The sequence below is a fragment of the Salmo salar genome, chromosome 22, assembly GCF_965601325.2.
Source record: "Salmo salar chromosome 22, fSalSal1, whole genome shotgun sequence".
In the NCBI taxonomy this organism is placed as follows: Eukaryota; Metazoa; Chordata; class Actinopteri; order Salmoniformes; family Salmonidae; genus Salmo; species Salmo salar.
The window spans coordinates 35,951,788-35,973,135 of record NC_138312.1 but is presented as its reverse complement, the minus strand read 5'-3'; the positions used below and the strand labels follow the sequence as shown (position 1 = coordinate 35,973,135).

At 42.0% G+C, this 21,348-nt stretch overlaps 3 protein-coding genes across 7 annotated transcripts; 2 read left to right on the top strand and 1 right to left on the bottom strand.

The window, feature by feature from the left end:
* Window positions 1-454: 454 nt before the first annotated feature.
* Window positions 455-5,141, bottom strand: LOC106583278 (tubulin alpha chain). The gene is made up of 4 exons (XM_014167248.3): window positions 4,995-5,141; window positions 2,517-2,739; window positions 2,275-2,423; window positions 455-2,176 (listed from the first exon to the last, which is right to left on the bottom strand). Exons 1-4 carry the CDS (start codon window positions 4,995-4,997, stop codon window positions 1,196-1,198), a joined length of 1,356 nt encoding a protein of 451 aa, XP_014022723.1. The 5' UTR covers window positions 4,998-5,141; the 3' UTR covers window positions 455-1,195.
* A 5,393-nt stretch (window positions 5,142-10,534) lies between these two features.
* LOC106583280 (tubulin alpha-1B chain-like) lies at window positions 10,535-12,424 on the top strand. Of its 5 annotated transcripts, none has more exons than XM_082967565.1 (3): window positions 10,535-10,730; window positions 10,807-10,944; window positions 11,052-12,424. In XM_082967565.1, the coding sequence occupies exons 1-3, from the start codon at window positions 10,598-10,600 to the stop codon at window positions 12,035-12,037; spliced, it is 1,257 nt and encodes a 418-aa protein (XP_082823691.1). In that variant the 5' UTR covers window positions 10,535-10,597; the 3' UTR covers window positions 12,038-12,424. The 5 variants fall into 5 exon arrangements, with proteins under 5 accessions (XP_082823691.1, XP_082823693.1, XP_082823692.1 ...); XM_082967567.1 differs by having other exon boundaries at window positions 10,536-10,707; window positions 10,796-10,952; window positions 11,063-12,424; XM_082967566.1 differs by having other exon boundaries at window positions 10,536-10,709; window positions 10,798-10,944.
* A 1,908-nt stretch (window positions 12,425-14,332) lies between these two features.
* On the top strand, window positions 14,333-18,409 carry LOC100380681 (tubulin alpha-1C chain). Its single transcript, XM_014167249.3, has 4 exons — window positions 14,333-14,468; window positions 16,125-16,347; window positions 17,027-17,175; window positions 17,285-18,409. Exons 1-4 carry the CDS (start codon window positions 14,466-14,468, stop codon window positions 18,257-18,259), a joined length of 1,350 nt encoding a protein of 449 aa, XP_014022724.1. The 5' UTR covers window positions 14,333-14,465; the 3' UTR covers window positions 18,260-18,409.
* Window positions 18,410-21,348: the final 2,939 nt, after the last annotated feature.

Sequence of the window (21,348 nt, the reverse complement as noted above, 5' to 3'; positions counted from 1 at the left end):
GTAAGCGCGTTGAGTGGTTTATTATTGATGTGAGTCTTGAAGTCTATTCAGAATTGAACTGTTTTGGGTGTTATTGTTACATTGCCACAAATAAAGAGGAGGAACCCATTCCTAAAGCAGAACAGAGGTTTGGCCACAGGGTGGCATGGTAAAAGTACTGTAGCATTGAAAGGAATTGAGTGAAGTCTAAGGAAAATAGAGGTATTGAAGGAAAGTCCATGCAAATTATAGAGCTCTAATTGTCACCACAATCAATACTCAATACTAAAGCTGTCTCTTCTTATTGTAAACCAGTTTATGTCAGAAGTAAGATCTGATTTATATGATTAAATATAAAGAACAAGCTATTGCTTTTACGTTATGTATTTCAGATAAAAAAAAAATTTTAAAGAACCATGGGGAAAATGCAATGATGTGTAGGTTTGAGATAAATAAAAAGAAAGGCACAACTCTATTGCATTAAAATGTTCATTTAATTTAGTTTTGATTCTGTTGACATTTCTCAGAATGCTGCATGAAATGTTTTGTTAAGCTGCTAGAAAAGAGCATAACGTTGCTGCAAGTACATTTGTTTTGGCAAATATATGCATATAAATTGTGTGCGATTGTATATGCATATAAATTGCCCATGTGTAATTACACAAACAGATAGTTGTAGAACTATGTAACAATATGTACGTACATTGTTATTACACTGCAATAATAATAATAATGATTTATTCTTGGGAAATACTGTGATAAGTCCTGGTGAGTGAAGCTGATCCATGGAATTTTGTTGAAAATGTTTTTAAAAATTAAGTAATTTATTATATATCAAAGTCAGAAGAGGACAGAAAGTTGCAGTGTAAAACTGTAAAAAGTAAAACCATTGCAACACCATAACATTCCCTGAACACAACTACAGCACATTTCCTTAACCATTTTCTGTGCCAATGGACATTATGGCATTTACATTTTAGTAATTTAGCAGACTCTCTTTTCCAGAGCAATTGGGGTTAAGTGCCTTGCTCAAGGGCACATTGACACATTTTCTTTCACCTGGTCGCTCTTAATCGCTAGGCTACCTGCCGCCCTATCTATGATGTGTGACAGTGCTTGCTAGCCATTTCCAACACTAATAAGGAAAGCTGAGCCATATTGACTTGTAACCAGTGATAAGCTTGCTTGTGATTTGACTAGGGCGAATAAATTCACTTTAATACTCCTCTCCCTCCTCCTCTCCCTCTCCCTCAATGGAGTCGACGCCCACCTCTTCATAATCTTTCTCCAGGGCAGCCATGTCCTCCCTGGCCTCAGAGAACTCTCCCTCCTCCATACCCTCACCTACGTACCAGTGCACAAAAGCACGCTTGGCATACATCAGGTCAAACTTGTGGTCAAGACGGGCCCAGGCCTCTGCCACTGCAGTGGTGTTGCTAAGCATGCACACTGCCCTCTGGACCTTGGCCAGATCTCCACCAGGTACCACAGTTGGGGGCTGGTAGTTGATACCAACCTTGAAACCAGTTGGGCACCAGTCTACAAACTGGATGGAGCGTTTTGTTTTGATGGTGGCAATGGCAGCATTGACATCTTTGGGCACAACGTCACCACGGTACAGCAGACAGCAGGCCATGTACTTGCCGTGACGTGGGTCACATTTCACCATCTGATTACATGGCTCAAAGCAAGCATTTGTGATCTCAGACACTGAGAGCTGCTCATGGTAAGCCTTCTCTGCCGAGATCACAGGGGCATAGGTGGCCAGGGGGAAGTGGATACGGGGGTAGGGCACCAAGTTGGTCTGGAACTCTGTCAGATCAACATTGAGGGCACCATCGAATCGGAGGGAAGCAGTGATGGAGGACACAATCTGACTGATCAACCTGTTAAGATTAGTGTAGGAGGGACGCTCAATATCAAGATTCCTACGGCAGATGTCATAGATGGCCTCATTGTCTACCATGAAAGCACAATCAGAGTGCTCCAGGGTGGTGTGGGTTGTCAGGATGGCGTTGTAGGGCTCAACAACGGCTGTGGACACCTGAGGAGCTGGATAGATGGAGAACTCAAGTTTGGATTTCTTGCCGTAGTCAACAGACAAGCGCTCCATCAACAGGGAGGTGAAACCAGAACCGGTGCCACCTCCGAAGCTGTGGAAGACCAGGAAGCCCTGGAGGCCAGTGCACTGGTCAGCCTGGAGAGAGAGGGAGGAGGGATGTTTCAGATCATTATGGTTGGATAAAGATAGAGAATGTAGAGAGATGTAGAGTGTATGTTAATAAGAGTTGGCACCAGTTTGCGGGTCCTGTCCAGAACCAAGTCAATAATCTCTTTGCCGATGGTGTAATGCCCACGGGCATAGTTGTTGGCTGCATCCTCCTTCCCAGTGATCAGCTGCTCAGGGTGGAAGAGCTGGCGGTAAGTTCCTGTGCGCACCTCATCTGGAGAAATAAATACTTGTTAGCTTTTCCCATGACTAAGGAGATAGACCAATGTTAACAGAACGTCATTGTTTCAAGACAAATTGATCTTACCGATGACAGTGGGCTCCAGATCTACAAACACAGCCCTGGGGACGTGCTTGCCAGCTCCAGTCTCACTGAAGAAGGTGTTGAAGGAGTCGTCTCCTCCTCCAATGGTCTTGTCGCTGGGCATCTGACCGTCCGGCTGGATCCCGTGCTCCAGACAGTAGAGCTCCCAGCAGGCATTGCCAATCTGGACGCCAGCCTGACCCACGTGGATGGAGATACACTCACGCTGGAGAAAGAGGAGAGAGAGCAATTGAATTGGATCCCACTGCACACAATCAAGGTAAATGTTAATGATGTCACCAAAGCGTTCTCATGTGCATTTATAGCATCAAAATAGTATCCACTCTCCATAATGTCTAATCCAATGCAAATTAGATTCTTGCACTCTTTTCATTTAGTATATTACTAATTTATTAGGATCCCCATTAGCTTTCGCTAAAGCGGCAGCTACTCTTCCTGAAGGGTGAACTGAAATTCAGTAAGGTTGCATTTTCCCGCACTGCAGCTATTCCACACAATCATCCCCACTGTTCTGAGAGCATAAATGGCATTGAGAAATTGGATAAAATGGGAATTGTGCCATTTAGAGGTACCGCCCTGAGACTGAAGTCTGCAGGAGAGAGAGAGGATCAAAAGCTGCAGCATGGGCTGAACCATGACGAACCACACAACCATCCCCCCTCCTCCCTCACACTCCTCCCCTTCCCCCTTCCCTTCCTCCCTCCAGCTACACCCTACTGTTCCCAAGGGATTTTCTTGCATATGTCCGTTGCTAAGCAACTGGGCACTGGCAGGAAACCGTTTGTGGTTTTGCACAGGAGGGGGGTGGTTTATGCACATTCCATAAAAAAATTATGATTTAGATTTGTCTATAATGTGCATACACCCAGCGACACTCAACAGCTATGGCGCTCTATAATATCTATAGGTCATTGTACAGAACTACCTGCAGATATTTTCACCAACCCTAAGGCTATTTGATTTTGCTCTCTAGGGCAAATCACTCACATCTCATGTTGCAAAATGGAATATGCTACAGATTCTACAGTGCATAGATTGAACAGTAATGCCATTATAGAAATAGTAGCCTTTATGTGCAGCGAGCACACTTCAACCGGCGACTGTTATATCAAATTTGCTTCTCTCTGGTTGGAAAGAAGCTGCCTGGAGGGCTAATCTAAACATGAACATGGAAAGACCAGGGTGCAGCTGGCTACAATGGCCTATACACAAATCCATCTGAAAAAGACCACCTCAGAGAAAGATCTTAACCCTTAGACCTCCCACTGTCAGGTGTCATTCTGGAGACCAGATGCACCTGCAGAAATTATGGATGAAAAAGCTCCCCACCAGCCCCCATTGATGAACTAATAAGGTTCACCTAAGTCTGTTATTTTCCTATATAGGCTACTTCCCTCTGAAAATAAAGAGTTAGATCATTTTAAATGGCCATTGGAACGTCAATATTGATTCAACTGTTCCACAGTAACTGTAATGGTTTGGTAAAGTTGGTTTGTTTCTAGAACTGTTCGTTACATTTTATCAATGTGATCCCCTTTCTGCCTATTTGATTCACCTTGCCTTGTATCGCTTTAAGGCTAATGTATGCGCACCATTAGGAATTTGATGGAGAGGCCAACAGAATGCTTAAACGTCCACCGGTGCCTTCTTGTCAAAATCAAATTAACGCATCAAATTTACATAGAGTAGTTTATAGCATACCAAATATTATAGACTATAGCCTAACATTGATGGCTATAGTACTAGATATTAAACTACCAGAATGTGTCAAAAGGCTAACTATCAGAATAAATCTCTTCTCAACGTAATAGTCTACATTTCAAGGTGGGCGCGCCTCACACGATCATGAAAACGCAGTCTATCAAGGAGGCAGAGGTTTGGTTGATGAGATCTGGAATGTTCTTCTATCCCAGGTTCGTTAACACCTTTTTTATATTCGGTAGTCAAACTTGAACTTGATAGTATTTTATAATAGCAAATTATATTCAAATGACAATTAAGGCTAAGATAATTCGTCTGTATCGTCCTCGGTCCGTAGCCGGCCAAGGGTAACGGGCATCAATTCACGCAAATCACACCAACTTTCATTTTCACAAAGCACAATGTAACGAATCTTTCAATTGAATCGACATGAGCACCTTCACTATATGAATTTGTAATAAACATACAATTGAAAATAAGGTTCTATAGGCAATAGTGTGTTTCTTCGACAGTTTGAAGCATATCCTATCATATTATGGTGGTCAAATGCATCAGTGACCACTTATTTCAGCCACAATATGAAATTCCAGCCACAATATGAATGTAGCCATATACTCTCGGCCTACAATATGAAACAAAATGTTAGGCTATGTAACGAGATTGATGGAGTGGATGAGTAGCTAGCACCACCATGAGTAAAATGAGAGATGAACACACAACATAAATAAATAAACAGACTACTTTCTAAAAAGTACTCACCATTTTTACTGATGGATATGAGTTTTAGAGAAATATCAAAAAAAAAAAAAAAAAGTTTAAATAATTTTCTCTTCGGTTGAGAGAGAAGTTACTTTATCCGACAGTTAAGAGTCGATGTAGTAACTGATCTTAAACACCGTGGCGCGCTAGTATTTGTAGAATCGCAAGGGGGCTGAGCCAGTAACATTAATAAATTAGGAAGAGGAGAGGGTCTCGACATCGTGCCTAGGCGTGAGGCCTATGGTGACAGTGCATTGGTCCTGTTTGTTGTTTTCACAAGGTTTTGCCACATCATTTATTGCAGTGAAAGGAGTGCCATTTGGAGTATAGTCAGCATATACAGTACCTTCAGAAAGTATTCACCGTTTTTTACTTCTTCCACAGTTTGTTGTGTTACAGCCTTAATTTAAAATGGATTAAATTGAGATTTTTTTGGGTCACTGGCCAACACACAATACCACATAATGTCAAAGTGGAATTATGTTTTTTGACATTTTTACAAATGTATAAAAAAATGTAAGCTGAAATATCTTGAGTCAATAAGTATCCATCCCCTTTGTAATGACATGTCTAAATAAGTTGCATGGACTCACTCCCTCATCTCTATACAATTATCTGTAAGGTCCCTGAGTCGAGCAGTGAATTTCAAACAAAGATTCAACCACAAAGACCCCCTGGTTTTTCAATGCCTCACCAAGAAGGGCACCTATTGGTAGATGGGTAAAAATACATTGAATATCCATTTCAGTATGGTGAAATTATTAGTTACACTTTGGATGGTGTATCAATACACCCAGTCACTACAAAGATACAGGCATCCTTCCTAAATCAGTTGCCGGAGTGGAAGGAGGCCAGTGGTGACTTTAAAACAGTTACAGAGTTTAATGGCTGTGATAGAAGAAAACTGATAATGGATCAACAACATTGTAGTTACTCCACAAGACTAACCCAATTGACAGGGTAAAAAGAAGTAAGCCTGTACAGAATAAAAATATTCCAAAACATGTATCCTGTTTGCAACAAGACACTAAAGCAGTACTGCAAAAAAATGTGGCAGTGCAATTCAATTTTTGTCCTGAATACAAAGTGTTATGTTTGGGGCAAATCCAATACAAGACATTACTAAGTACCACTCTCCATATTTTAAAGCATAGTGGTGGCTGCATCATGTTATGGGTATGCTTGTAATTGTTAAGGACTGTGGAGTTTTGGGGGGGGGTAACACAAACGGAATAGAGCTAAGCACAGGCAAAATCCTAGAGGAAAACCTGGTTCAGTCTGCTTTCCAACAGACACTGGGAGATAAATGCACCTTTCAGCAGGACAATAACCTAAAACACAAGGCTAAATCTTCACTGAAGTTGCTTACGAAGAAGACAGTGAATGTTCCTGAGTGGCCAAGCTACAGTTTTGACTTAAATCTACTTGAAAATCTATGGCAATACCAGAAAATGGTTGTCTAGCAATGATCAACAACCAATTTGTCAAGAGCTTTGAGGAGCTTAATGGGCAAATGTTGGACAATCAAGGTACCAAGAAAAACTCACAGCTGTAATCGCTACCAAAGGTGCTTCTACAAAGTATTGACTCAGGTGTGTGAACAAATGTATTTAAAATGTATTTCATTTTAAATACATTTGCAAAAAATGATAAAAACATGTTTTCACTTCGTCATTACTGGGTATAGTGTGTAGATGGGTGAGGGGGAAAAAGCAATTACATCTATTTTGAATTCAGGCTGTAACACAATGCTGAAAGAAATAAATCATATTTCTCCACTCCTGTTCCCAATACAAAATAAACATTTGTTGTATAATTTTACTGCAAGAAATGCATAATACTGCAGGAGTTATTATTATATAGTTATTATTATATTATGCTACATGTGAGAGGTTCTAGGCCTACAGTCAGTGTCCAGATTTCAGTTAATATTCCATTTAACCCATATGAACTTAAATTAGGAATATTCTGTTTATTCATGGATACAGGGATACTCTTGAGCGGGATATCAAAGGTGCATGTAAACAGCTTATCCCAAATAAGATTTTAAGTGAGATATGAGCTGCTATCCGGAATACTGTGTGTATGGTCATTGACTAGGGTCTGGTTTCAATGATGGACTCTTTTGGCATAGAGGAACTACGTAAATGCATATGTCGATAAGGGAAAATGTTTTATTCCGGGTACTCTCCCAACAAGTCACGAGGCAGACATGCCAGAACCAAAGTTGCAGGCAAAACCTTTGCAGTAGTTTTAGTGAAGTTAGTTGTTGCAAGCTACTTACTTGCAAGCGAAATACCCTCATTAAAAATAAGCTTTATGGTCTCCATCTTCCTAGATACTATTTTGTATTTTATTCAAGCGTATAAAGTAGTGACGTAGGCAGCGATGTAGTTCTTCTATGCCAAAAGAGTCCATCACTGAAACCAGAGACTAGTCACTGTGTTGCCTAGGAGCGGGTTTTCGAGACTAGCCTTTAAGCATTTTGCTGCAGAGTTAAATAGGCTACATGGGTAAACGTAAATAACCAAGGGAAACCCAGCTCCTCTGGATCCCTGCTAAGCCATTAGAGAGCACCACATTCAACATTCAGGTTCTACTAGCAGATGTTACCAATGGCCCATTGTCTGCCACACACCCTGCAGAGCCTCACACAAAGCCATGCATAAACATCACTAGCCCGCATTCATCATTATCACTCAGTTTGGTTTTATATTGCCATGTGGATTGACTTCTGTCATATTTAGGCCTACCACAAATGCAGAGTTTCTCTTTGTTCAGCATTCATACACATACTAGGGCGGCACACAATTGGCCCAGTGTGGTCCGGGTTAGAGTTTGGCCGGGGTAGGCCGTAATTGTATATAAGAATTTGTTCTTAACTGACTTGCCTAGTTAAATAAAGGTACAAAAATATATATTGATTCAAATTCAACTGTTCCTGTCATATTCTCCCATGGATTATTATCAAAGCCTTGTGGTGGCAATAGATTAATTGTATAGGTCTACTCATGTTTCAGGAGTAAAATATTTATTTATTTATTTGTTTGCTCATAACAGCATACTTCCTGACGATAAATAAGATTGGCATGCACCTGCTAACATACAAGAGCAGTTAGGCTATTTATTTATTCATGTTCGACATCTTGATCTTTTTTTTTTACGGGGTTTCATCTATGTTTTGGACAATCCTAAAGGGGAGGAAAGTGTAAGTGGTCCATCTGTCTGTAATTGCTGAGTTGGGATGGCATGCAAGTCAGGCAGACGGGCAGGGAGGGGCAGTCAGGGCAATCTGATGCAGCTGTCTCTTTCAAAGACAGCCCCCATCTCCTCCTTAATCCCTTTGCCCTCAGACCAATATTGTTGAAATGATGTGTGCGTGTGTGTGTGTGTGCGTGCGTGTGCGTGTGCGTGTGCGTGTGCGTGTGCGTGTGCGTGTGTCGTGTGTGTGCGTGTGCGTGTGCGTGTGCGTGTGTGTGTGTGTGTGTGTGTGTGTGTGTGTGTGTGTGTCAATGGGTATTCCGGATACAGGGAGAGGAAGAGAGGTGACAGACAGCTGGGACAGGGAGAGGAGAAGGAAGACAGCTGAGGGGCCATGTGTTTGCTGGTAACTGAACACAGTGACACATCACCGGTCACTCGATCCACTGCAGAGGAGTGACATCACTGCTGCAAAACCTTGAACAAAGAGGGGCGGAGGCTGGCTGCCTGGCAGACTAGGGGGGAGGTGGGGGTTAGAAGGAGGAGGTTGGTGCAGCCGAATCCATACTCTATTGCATTTTAAATATGCATATGTGAAATTGTCATGAATGAAAAATAAGTCTTTTGTGAGATTTTATACTGGTTTGCATCCTCTCCATCTCAATTAATTGACTATGTGTTTGAATGACATCCAATATATCACACTCCATGTATAAACTCCCAGCAATTTAATGGGTATTTACCAACGTTTCGGCATCACTGTGCCTTCCTCAGGGTCTGGGTGATGCCGAAACATTGGTAAATACCCATTAAATTGCTGGGAGTTTATACATGGAGTGTGCAACTTTCTTTATTTTGATAGTTTATAATTTATTTTCCGTTAGTCAGCACCTCCACACAAACTATTATTTAGGGTGTGCGCCAGCTCATGTTTTTTGAATGACATCTAATGACAGAGGCAATATATAGGTCGAATGTGGGGCTAGATAGCCTACTCGGCATTTTAGCACAGGGCTGTATTGTTGGCACAGAATTTAGTTCAGCACCCAAAGCTCAAGGAGATGTGGGACTAAATACTTCATTGACTTACAAAATAGAGTGTATGTAGCGCATGCAGTCTGTGTGTGTTTTGAAGGGGGTAGATTTGATCATTCAGCACCAGTTTTTTAAATGTGATTTATCTCACATAGGCCTATGTCCAGCGTCATCCAGCATAAGGCCCTCTATAAAGGGTGTGTCCATTATTGCTATTTAGACCTCTGTAATGGCTTGAGAGACTACAGCACATAATGCTAACCCTGAATGTTTTTCCTCGTCACTAAAGCAATCATATTCACATATTTAAATAATTGGTAAATACCAATTCACTTTATCTCACTCTCATTGAGATATATTCGATCTACAATGCGTATTACATAGACCTGTTTCATTTCGACTTCCAAATTAAATTAATATAGTAATACAACTAAAAACAATGTAATTATCTGCGAACATGCTTTGTATTTTGTCCGCGATTCTGGAGTGGACCGTGCCTGTGTGTCGCTGCCTGGCTCATTCAATGAGAAAGCACCTCCCTCCTCCTCCTGAATTTGGAAAGGGTGTGAATTCAGTCATACAAAAGCAAAAGCATGTTTTGGCCAAATCCAAACAGTTAATTGAGGCCTATGTGAAGGGATACAGTTGCAATAGAATTATAATAGGCTACTATGTGTAATTTATCAGATAAATAGTATTTTATAGAACAATTCTAAAATGTAAGATAAATGAATTTAAGGTAAATATGTATTATGGTGTAGAATATTATTTTCACTTACTTTAATTATTCATTTTAGACTCAGTGAGGTAGGCTAACATCTGCCACACCATTTTAGCACACTGTAAATATATTGTTTGTCTCTCGGCATGTGATTGTCTGTGCAGAATGGCACCAAATCTGACTTGGCATTTCAAAAATGTATTTTTTTATGATATCAGCAGTTATGGCCCTAGGTGCTAGGCTATGATATTAAGAGTGACTGTGTAGAACACATTCTGACTTCAAGGGCCAGTTTCCTGGACTCAGATTAAGCCAGCCTAGCCCTGGATTACTAAACGTGGTCAATGGAGAATCTCCATTGAAATACCTTTTTAGTCCAGGACTAAAATGAATCTCTGTCCAGGAAATCGGACAAAAATAACATACTCAGACTTTAAAGGTCTCATTATGACTGGTTGTGATTTCCTATAAATTATTTTGGAAATTAATTGGAAAGTCATTTATTTTTTTAATGATTGATATACTTATTTATTTTTTCAACCAGCGTGAGTGTATATCAGTTCAAGTAGGTCAGGCTGGAGTCCAGATTGGCAATGCATGCTGGGAGCTCTACTGTCTGGAGCACGGGATCCAGCCGGACGGACAGATGCCCAGTGACAAGACCATCGGAGGAGGAGACGACTCCTTCAACACCTTCTTCAGTGAGACTGGAGCTGGCAAGCACGTCCCCAGGGCTGTGTTTGTAGATCTGGAGCCACTGTCATTGGTACGATCACTTTGTCTTGAAAAAAGGATGATGACACTGTGCTATCTCAGTCTTGACTTCTTCAGCTAACATATCTTTCTTTGTTTCAGATGAGGTGCGCACAGGAACTTACCGCCAGCTCTTGCACCCTGAGCAGCTGATCACTAGGAAGGAGGATGCAGCCAACAACTACGCCCGTGGGCATTACACCATTAGCAAAGAGATCATTGACATGGTTCTGGACAGGATTTTGCAAAACTGGTGAGAATCTCCAAGAAATTCTAGTGATGCCTCATCGTACATCCTGTATATTTATTGTTGTTATCCAACCATAATGATCTGAAACATCCCTCCTCCCTCTCTCTCCAGGCTGACCAGTGCACTGGCCTCCAGGGCTTCCTGGTCTTCCACAGCTTCGGAGGTGGCACCGGTTCTGGTTTCACCTCTCTGTTGATGGAGCGCTTGTCTGTTGACTACGGCAAGAAGTCCAAGCTTGAGTTCTCCATCTATCCAGCTCCTCAGGTGTCCACAGCCGTTGTTGAGCCCTACAACGCCATCCTGACAACCCACACCACCCTGGAGCACTCTGATTGTGCTTTCATGGTAGACAATGAGGCCATCTATGACATCTGCCGTAGGAATCTTGATATTGAGCATCCCTCCTACACTAATCTTAACCAGTTGATCAGTCAGATTGTGTCCTCCATCACTGCTTCCCTCCGATTCGATGGTGCCCTCAATGTTGATCTGACAGAGTTCCAGACCAACTTGGTGCCCTACCCCCGTATCCACTTCCCCCTGGCCACCTATGCCCCAGTGATCTCGGCAGAGAGGGCTTACCATGAGCAGCTCTCAGTGTCTGAGATCACAAATGCTTGCTTTGAGCCAGCAAATCAGATGGTGAAATGTGACCCACGTCACGGCAAGTACATGGCCTGCTGTCTGCTGTACCGTGGCGACGTTGTGCCCAAAGATGTCAATGCTGCCATTGCCACCATCAAAACAAAACGCTCCATCCAGTTTGTAGACTGGTGCCCAACTGGTTTCAAGGTTGGTATCAACTACCAGCCCCCAACTGTGGTACCTGGTAGAGATCTTTCCAAGATTCAGAGGGCAGTGTGCATGCTTAGCAACCCCACTGCAGTGGCAGAGGCCTGGGCCCGTCTTGACCACAAGTTTGTTCTGATGTATGCCAAGCGTGCTTTTGTGCACTGGTACGTAGGTGAGGGTATGGAGGAGGGAGAGTTCTCTGAGGCCAGGGAGGACATGGCTGCCCTGGAGAAAGATTATAAAGAGGTGGGCATCGACTCTATTGAGGGAGAGGAAGGAGAGGAGTATTAAATATTTCTTAATTCCTATGCCAAATTCACACATTACTAGGTGAATCAGAGCTAAGAATGACTGTCACGCGCTGACCTTAAGAGATCCTTTTATGTCTCTATTTTGGTTGGTCAGGGCGTGAGTTGGGGTGGGCATTCTATGTCCTTTTTTCTATGCTTTGTGTTTCTTTGTTTTGACCTGGTGTGGCTCTCAATCAGGGACAGCTGTACTTCGTTGTCGCTGATTGTGAGTCATACTTAGGCAACCTGTTTTCCTTTGGGGTTAGTGGGTAGTTAATTTCTGTTTAGTGTTTTGCACCTGATGGGACTGGTCGGTTGTGCGTTTGTTTGGCTTGTCGGATTTAGTGTTCAGTTTTATCATTAAAAATGACGAACACTTACCACGCTGCATTTTGGTCTGATTTCTCTTCCCCTTCATCTGAGGACGACGAAGACCGTTACAATGACTTAATAATTTTTTTCTATAATTCTGCCTTGAATAACCAGCATCATGAAGTAGCAGGATGGTAAGGTGTAGCCCACAAGTATTTTAAAATGTGCTCACTCACAAAGGCTGATGTCCTTGCTTCATCTGTGCATTTGTGGCGAGAGCCCAATAAAATCATCAATGAAGGTTATTCTGTTGCTCTGTTATTACATCCTGTAACAATGTTATAAATCACATCCAGATAAGTGAGCACTGAGTAAATTGATATCAGTAAGTTTATATACCCAAGGAAAATACTTATTTAGCTAACATTACTTTTATCTAGACTAATCATGTCTGTCTTTGTAATGTCCAACTACTTATTTTGCTTGCAGTATGTGGCAAAGCTCCGTTTTCATACTGATGAGACATTAGAAATGTTATATTCACCTTAGCAGGAAATTTGACAAATTGTTATCCTTAGCAGTTTGCTAAGCTAGTTGGACTGGTGCAAGGCTTTATAAACAATATATTCATAATCAAAAACTCTGGCTCCCTCCTGTGGTTTGGCATGGTTGTAGTATCTGCTGTTTCATGAGTAGGCCTACACTGTACCAGAAATACTCTACTGACAGATCACTGTCCATTTTTTTTAGGCGTATATTTCAAAAACAGTGATGCTATCCATTTTTCCATGCCTTATGTAATCTAGCATTTTTAGGGCAAGGCCTATTCATTCTATGACCATATATGGAGATCATGATAGTAGTTTTTGTAAGCAGGTGTAGCACAAAACATGTTACATTTTCATTTCTAATATAATTATTATTTTTGTTATTTAATTAGGCAAGTCAGTTAAGAACAAATTCTTATTTACAATGACGGCTTACACCGGCCAAACCCGGCCAAAATATCATGCCTTCTGCTTCTTTTCTTCATGAATCACTGTGTAATAGCCCACTTTAATGACTCAGCAAAGTGGCTGGTGTGTGTGTGTGTGTGTGTGTGGTGGAGTTAATGGCATATCTATTCATCTTTGGACTGAAAGATGGTGTAAAACCCACTTTAATGTTGCCATCAACGTTGGTATCTAATGTGTCCACTGTAGCTATTGCACTAAATGTTTGAGGTATTATACATCTTTGAATATAGAGGAAAAAACCTATAGTCTACAGCCTACTCCAGTTTTCCATGACATACCAGGTAACATTTTCTTATAGCCTACCAAACCAATAGTCTAATATTAGAAGTGCCTAAAATAGCCTAGGCCTATATTCATTCCTTCTTTTCCCCAAAGTCTTGAGTCTTACATAAGCATCTATCCCAAGTGTCTTGTCTCAAAGAAGCTAGGGCAAAGTAAGTGTTTCCTTGAGACCAGTAAAATGACAACAGTGTCCTCCAAATTACAGGCTACAAAGTCACCATAGAAAGATTCTCAGCTGCAGAATTACTTGGGCTATATCCTATTAAGCCATTAGCAAAAGCAGTTCCACAAAAAGATCTCAAAAAGTATGATTAAATCTAAAGCAAAAACATAAGATAAATAAATCTAAGGATGACATAAAAATATGTTGGCTATTGTCTTAAGATAACATTGTTATCGTTTTCAGTTATTTTATATCTAAAATAGTTTTGGAATATCGCTCTTGACTGTATGACAGTAGACTTCTTTGTCATGCTATGGGAATGTGCTTATCCTAACTGCCTTGAACTTTGGTTGTAGCCTACATTATAAACCTAACGGTTTCCTTCTTTCGTGTCATCGGCATCCACGTACGCCTACATGTTCAAATGGTCCAATAGAACGATCAAGAACGCCTCTTTTTTCCAGATGGGTGGTACATTTGTGTCCAAAGCCCGCCCAAATGTGGTGGACCGTCATAAGCAGTATAAAAAGCCCCACCCTGACACATTGCTTAAACTTCTCACATTAGACTCCTTAAGGTCCCTCTGTGAGAGTTGGTCGTAAATCTACGGTTTCTTATTTTATCTTTACTGCTCTTTTAAACACCTCATCTTAGACATGGTAAGTATGAATATGAAAATGACTGGAATTGTGATTTACCTTAAATGTGGTGTCATCATCGCTTAATACGAGTTGGTTATGACATACTAATCAAACTTGCATATATCTAAGAAACCGTTCTTTTGTATGATTTATCTTTGGGGGGAAAAAGGAAGTTCAGTGACAATCATCAGACATGATCCGATTTGACACATATAGCCGACATGAAAATGCCATAATATTATTGTCTTTGTGTTAGCCTATCAAAGTGACCTTTAACATATGTCGATTTAAGTCTTCGTTAATTTCTACTACTGCGCCACAGCATCAGAGGCCTATTCCTTATGTAGGGCGGCGCTTATTCTTCCTCCTGTCCCCTCGCTCCTTGACCACATAGGTTCTTACTTTGTTACATTGTTGCATTGCGGAAAGTGGCACGCGGCCAACTCAACGGAGCAGGGCGGTTTCATTGTGTCAATGCGGTCATGGTCACAATCATAACTGTAGGCTAGGCTACAGTGTAAAATCAGAAATCATCTCTCACAATTAAGATGACTTAATCATGTGATTTACACAATCTCGCATTTTATAGGCTAACGCCCGTGAAAGTTGATGGGGTGGGAAATGTCATGAGCAGTACGAAAATAATCGTATGCCAGGGCGGGCATGTTTCTGAACATTCTTGTCCAATACCAGAATAATCTGGGAAAATCAGACCACGTGGTGTTTGCCCATGTTGTGTAGAGAAAGGAAAGTACTGGCTGACGTAGCCTATTTTATGATTCTAAACCGATTATAGGCCTATAGTAAACCCCCCTATAGTCCAAATACCTGTATTGCACATTTTATTTTGGGAGACGACATTTCGTTTTGTTGGAAAAGGCAGTACCACTTCAAATGGCATATTTGCCTCGGTCTGCATCTCTATTGCGGCTATTTTTATTTCATATTATTTTCTGCCCGCGGAAAATAACATCGTTACAGTTGTGCCATATCAGGGATTTTATACTGCTCCCTATACATCGCTAATCTTTGACATGATGACTTTAAATTGCATTTGCAACGGGGACTACCACAGACGACAGCTATAATCGCACCCATTGTCAAGCGCACCGAATGGTGACTTCATGTTAAAAGCATGACACGCAGAGCAAGGACTTTGCCATAGCCTATAACACTGAAATCATTAGTAAATTCTTCGTCGTTGTTTGATTAGGCCAAATGTATATATTTAAATCCATTATTACAAAATGTGTGGTTGTAGCCTATGAAATACACTAATGGTCTGGAAGTGTCTCCTTAAATTTCTGTCTAAATCTTGATTCAATTCAGAAGAGCTGTTATCACTCAAGGCTAAACCCTTCAATGATTCAGGGCTGTGAGTAGGCTACTCTACTCCAACACCTACTGCCTGCAGGTCATGTTCTTGCTCTGACACCAACATGGAGCAGGCCTTTATCCCCCATAGCTGCATGTAATCACTGAGTCAGGTGACCTGGGTGTGCTGGTGTTAGAGCCAAAGCTATGCATAACTTGAAAACACAGATGCACATTGGCCCACAGTCAAAATGGTGAATTCATGAAAAGGTGTTTCTCTTTTTATTAACTGAAACGCTTCTGTAGGAAAATCCCAATATCTGAGCACTCAATTTGACATGATTGTACTTTTTCCCACAGCGTGAGTGTATCTCCGTCCACGTGGGCCAGGCTGGCGTCCAGATCGGCAATGCATGCTGGGAGCTGTACTGTCTTGAGCATGGGATCCAGCCCGATGGCAAGATGCCCAGTGACAAGACCATCGGAGGAGGAGACGACTCCTTCAACACCTTCTTCAGTGAGACTGGAGCTGGCAAGCACGTCCCCAGGGCTGTGTTTGTAGATCTGGAGCCCACTGTCATCGGTAAGATCAATTTGTCTTGAAATAATGACTTAACATTGGTCTAGCTCAGTGGTCTTAAACCTTTTCTTGCCTAGGGACGCCCACCCAAGCGAATCGCCGACCGCATAAAATGTTAGCAATTTAAAAAAATTCATGTCTTGTCAGGTGAATGATTATGGCAAGGAGAATTTTAAAATTAATGATTTGGTAGGTTGTCTTTATTAATTGACCTCCCCCACATTATAATTGGAAGTGTAAACTAAACTCTAACATTGTAGTTACCTTTCTAGCTAATAGACTAAGACATTTTTGTGTTTGCAAAGATGTATTCGGTCAAGAAAGCTTACCAGCGGCACTTGCTGCGACTTGTACTCGTGGGTGCTTTTTCAAAGCCTATGTCGCATACTTCAGTGTGTAATTCGCTCCTATGGGTGGAATTTACTCAATATTAGGAATTGAGGAATAAAGTTGAAATCATTAGAAAGAAGAGATTCTATTTTACTGTAGTTATGTAATTCAAAATCTGTTTATTCTGTTGCTAGCAATATTCATAAAAACAATTAAATGAATTCATATATTTTTGTGGACCTACTGCAGTTTCTTCACAGACCCATAGGGGGCCACTGACTCCCGGCTGAATACCCCTGATCTATCTCTTTAGTCTTGGGAAAAGCTAATATATCTATATCTCTTTCTCCAGATGAGGTGCGTTCTGGAACTTACCGCCAGCTCTTCCACCCTGAGCAGCTGATCACTGGGAAGGAGGATGCAGCCAACAACTATGCCCGTGGGCATTACACCATCGGCAAAGAGATTATTGACTTGGTTCTGGACAGGATCCGCAAACTGGTGAGAATCTCCAAGAACCTTTTTAGTAGTCTTATTGTACATCCTGCATACTTATTGTCTTCAATAATTACCTAAAATGTAAAATCTTCCCTCCTCCCTCTCTCTCCAGGCTGACCAGTGCACTGGCCTCCAGGGCTTCCTGGTCTTCCACAGCTTCGGAGGTGGCACCGGTTCTGGTTTCACCTCCCTGTTGATGGAGCGCTTGTCTGTTGACTACGGCAAGAAATCCAAACTTGAGTTCTCCATCTATCCAGCTCCTCAGGTGTCCACAGCCGTTGTTGAGCCCTACAACGCCATCCTGACAACCCACACCACCCTGGAGCACTCTGATTGTGCTTTCATGGTAGACAATGAGGCCATCTATGACATCTGCCGTAGGAACCTTGATATTGAGCGTCCCTCCTACACTAATCTTAACAGGTTGATCAGTCAGATTGTGTCCTCCATCACTGCTTCCCTCCGATTCGATGGTGCCCTCAATGTTGATCTGACAGAGTTCCAGACCAACTTGGTGCCCTACCCCCGTATCCACTTCCCCCTGGCCACCTATGCCCCTGTGATCTCGGCAGAGAAGGCTTACCATGAGCAGCTGACTGTTTCAGAGATCACAAACGCCTGTTTTGAGCCATGTAATCAGATGGTGAAATGTGACCCACGTCACGGCAAGTACATGGCCTGCTGTCTGCTGTACCGTGGCGACGTTGTGCCCAAAGATGTCAATGCTGCCATTGCCACCATCAAAACAAAACGCTCCATCCAGTTTGTAGACTGGTGCCCAACTGGTTTCAAGGTTGGTATCAACTACCAGCCCCCAACTGTGGTACCTGGTGGAGATCTGGCCAAGGTCCAGAGGGCAGTGTGCATGCTTAGCAACACCACTGCAGTGGCAGAGGCCTGGGCCCGTCTTGACCACAAGTTTGACCTGATGTACGCCAAGCGTGCTTTTGTGCACTGGTACGTAGGTGAGGGTATGGAGGAGGGAGAGTTCTCTGAGGCCAGGGAGGACATGGCTGCCCTGGAGAAAGATTATGAAGAGGTGGGAGCAGATAGCGTGGAGGGAGAGGATGAGGGAGAAGAATACTAAAGTATTAGGATCAGGAATTTTCAGCCTGTCAACACATTTAACCTTTTTCCTCAACATTCCTTCTAAAACCATTTTTTTGCTGTCCCTTTGTAACCTTGACTTTTACATTTTGCTCTCTCCTTTAAGCAATAAAAGTCCATTTTAAATGTTTGTGAATGTGTTTGTGGTTTATTGACCTGCTTACAATAAGTAATGTCTCATAATACAAAATACAGCACTTGCTATGAGTGCTCTGCTGTGTTGGATATCGCAGCTTGCCCTGAATGAGGCTGAGTGTTGGTGACTTATCTCATAAACTATGCAAATATAGTCAGTAGAACTGAAAGTACTAGTGTATAGAAATGTGGGACAACACAATGAGTCTTGATCCCCTTCAATAGAATGACTGTTCTTGATTGACTTAACATTTTAAGCACTGGTTATATTTAATGAGGATGTTAGTGCATGTCATTGATCATAGTGTGCGCAGGATGATGTAGAGCTATAAAAGAAAAGTGCAGCATATTACATTCATGCCGGTGTCATTAATGCCCTTTGTGAGTGACGTGAACATGTTTAAAACACGCTGCAACCGCATTTCCTATCCTCTTTACAGGCTGTAGGCAGCTGAGGTGACAGAATGGGGGGGTAGGCCTGAACTTTGAAAACAAGATATTTAGTGGAGCGTAACAGTTGCATTGTCTACTTTTGGAAACCAATAGAGAATGATTTTGTGGGAGTGTTTGAATTGCCTTTTGTGGAGTCTTTGATAACCCTCTTAGTATATCATGCAATGATATGGGCAAATATATTTTTTTCCTGGCCTTTGGCTCAGCAGTAATGTCAGTGTGAGATGCCCCACAAAGAGACAATAGTAGTTCAATTAAAATAAAGGGACTAAAGCCCAAACCACCAGGCTATTCACAGCTATCTGAGAAGGTGTACACTGGACAAGGCCAAGAGGTTAGAACTTTGTCATTAGGCATACCAGTTAGACTAACTACTCTGGTCGTCTGCCAAAATAATCACAGAAGTGACATTTTTGTGCGATAACTTTCATAAACATATTGACACATATTACTGTTTTAAAATACAATTTTATTAATATTTTGCTCAACCCTAAATTCAAACAGCATAGACACATGACTTCAAATAAACGGAGTTCAGGCCTCTTACTTCTCCCCAAGCCGAGCATGGTTGGACAGCTGTAGTAGGGACCAGGATCATTGGTATTGTGTCAACTCCTCTCAAAGGCCTTATGGAGAGGATCTTCATTTACTCAGAGGGTCTGAAGTCCCTGTGGTGGTTGGAAATTATTTAACTTGGGGCTCTCTCTCTACTCTCCATTATTGTGATTAGCCATTAAAAGTCTGAGACCGCATTTTAACATTCCAAACAGCAGCTGTGTGATCATGTACAAATATGGAGTCATCTGTGTATGACAAAATAACACAATGTCTCCCTACAAGCATGGAATTTTCTTACCAATGGCTTACGATGCTGTTGTAACACATGAAAACTTTATGAATGATTTCTGATTTCTTTGTTCTAACTTTCAGACTTTCATGAACTTTAAGCTTGACTGTTGAGGTTAGATATGCAGGGGGAGAATGTCAACATACTGAGAGCATGTTGCCTCTAATGCCACCATGTGTTTCCTGCCACATTTCACACTGTCATTACCTACCTGGTCTGACCTGTGTGGCCAGTGCTGCAGCTGTAGGTGAGTTGCAAGACACACTCATGTCTTTGAAATGGCCGCTGCTTTGTACACGTCTGCTGGAAGGAGGTACTAATACAGGAAACATGAGGTCTGTACATTACATGGTGACTGTGTCCTAGATTTTGGGTCAGATAAGATAGCTTTGGTGTGTGTCTGTACAAGTGTGTGCTTGTGTGTGCGTGCTTTCTTGTGTGTGTGTGAAGGGAGGCGATGCAGATAGAGACTCAGGACATAGGAAACCTCATCAATGGTCATATGGGAATATTGGTCATTACTGGAGAAAAAGAAACAGTGAAACATTGCTGCTGCAGTGTGTAGTCTTCCATTAAGGAAAGACAGAGGCATGTAGAGAGGAAGCAAAAGAGCAAACTCATTGATTATAAGGCAGGTTCATTCGATTGTAGTGCAAAGCCCAACAACAGGAAATGAATTACAGAGAAAGTCAGACATGGCAGCAGCTGGCCAAGTGCTGTACTGCTGTACTCATGCAACCATACATAGAGAGTGAGAGAGACTTTGGTGGATGAAAAGTTTTAAATCGATTGAATAATTGGGAGCAAAATTGTGATCTTTGTATCTCAAAAACAATTGAAGAGGAATGGGAGGGAGTCAGAGCAAATGAAAGAGCAGGAGGGAGAAGGGCAGATCCTGAGAGAGAGAAAGTGAGAGAGGGGGAGGGAGAGAGAGACCGGTAGGTAGGGAGGGATGTAAAAGAGCGGGAGAACCTCCCACAGTTGACAAGGTGTATGCTCAGCATTCCTTAAAACGGATCGGTAACATGTCTTTTCAGACATCAACTAAAACAACTGCAGACAAGCACATACACACACGCACACCAGTGGAGGCTGCTGAGGGGATGACGGCTTATAATAATGGTTGGAATGGAGTCAATGGAATGGTATCAAATACGTGGTTTCCATGTGGTTAATACCATTCCAATGACTCCATTCCAGCCATTATTATGAAGCCGTCCTCCTTTCAGCAGCCTCCACTGACGCACACTAACCCACACAACCCAGCACACAGAGCTGCCAACTAATTTGCCTCTGCCGTAGAATACATGTTGGCCTCTGAAAATTTCACAGAGAGTACTTTTCTAAATTTTGCTCTGCAGTACAATAACGTTGAGCAACAGCTGAGCACAGGCAGTGTGATATACCCTTTTCAATACAGTAACAACCCAGTAAGCATTTACTGACGGCAACGTCCTTAGGACGTCTTTTTTTGGTCCTATCCGGACTGACCGTCTTTTTGTTTGTATATATATATTTTTTGTGCAGTCCGGGCCTTGATTTCAATGTCCAAGGACTATGTTTGGTTCAGATTTGGACCAATCATAGACATCCATGTTTCACGTTTGGACAGCACAGCACAGTACAGTACGGTT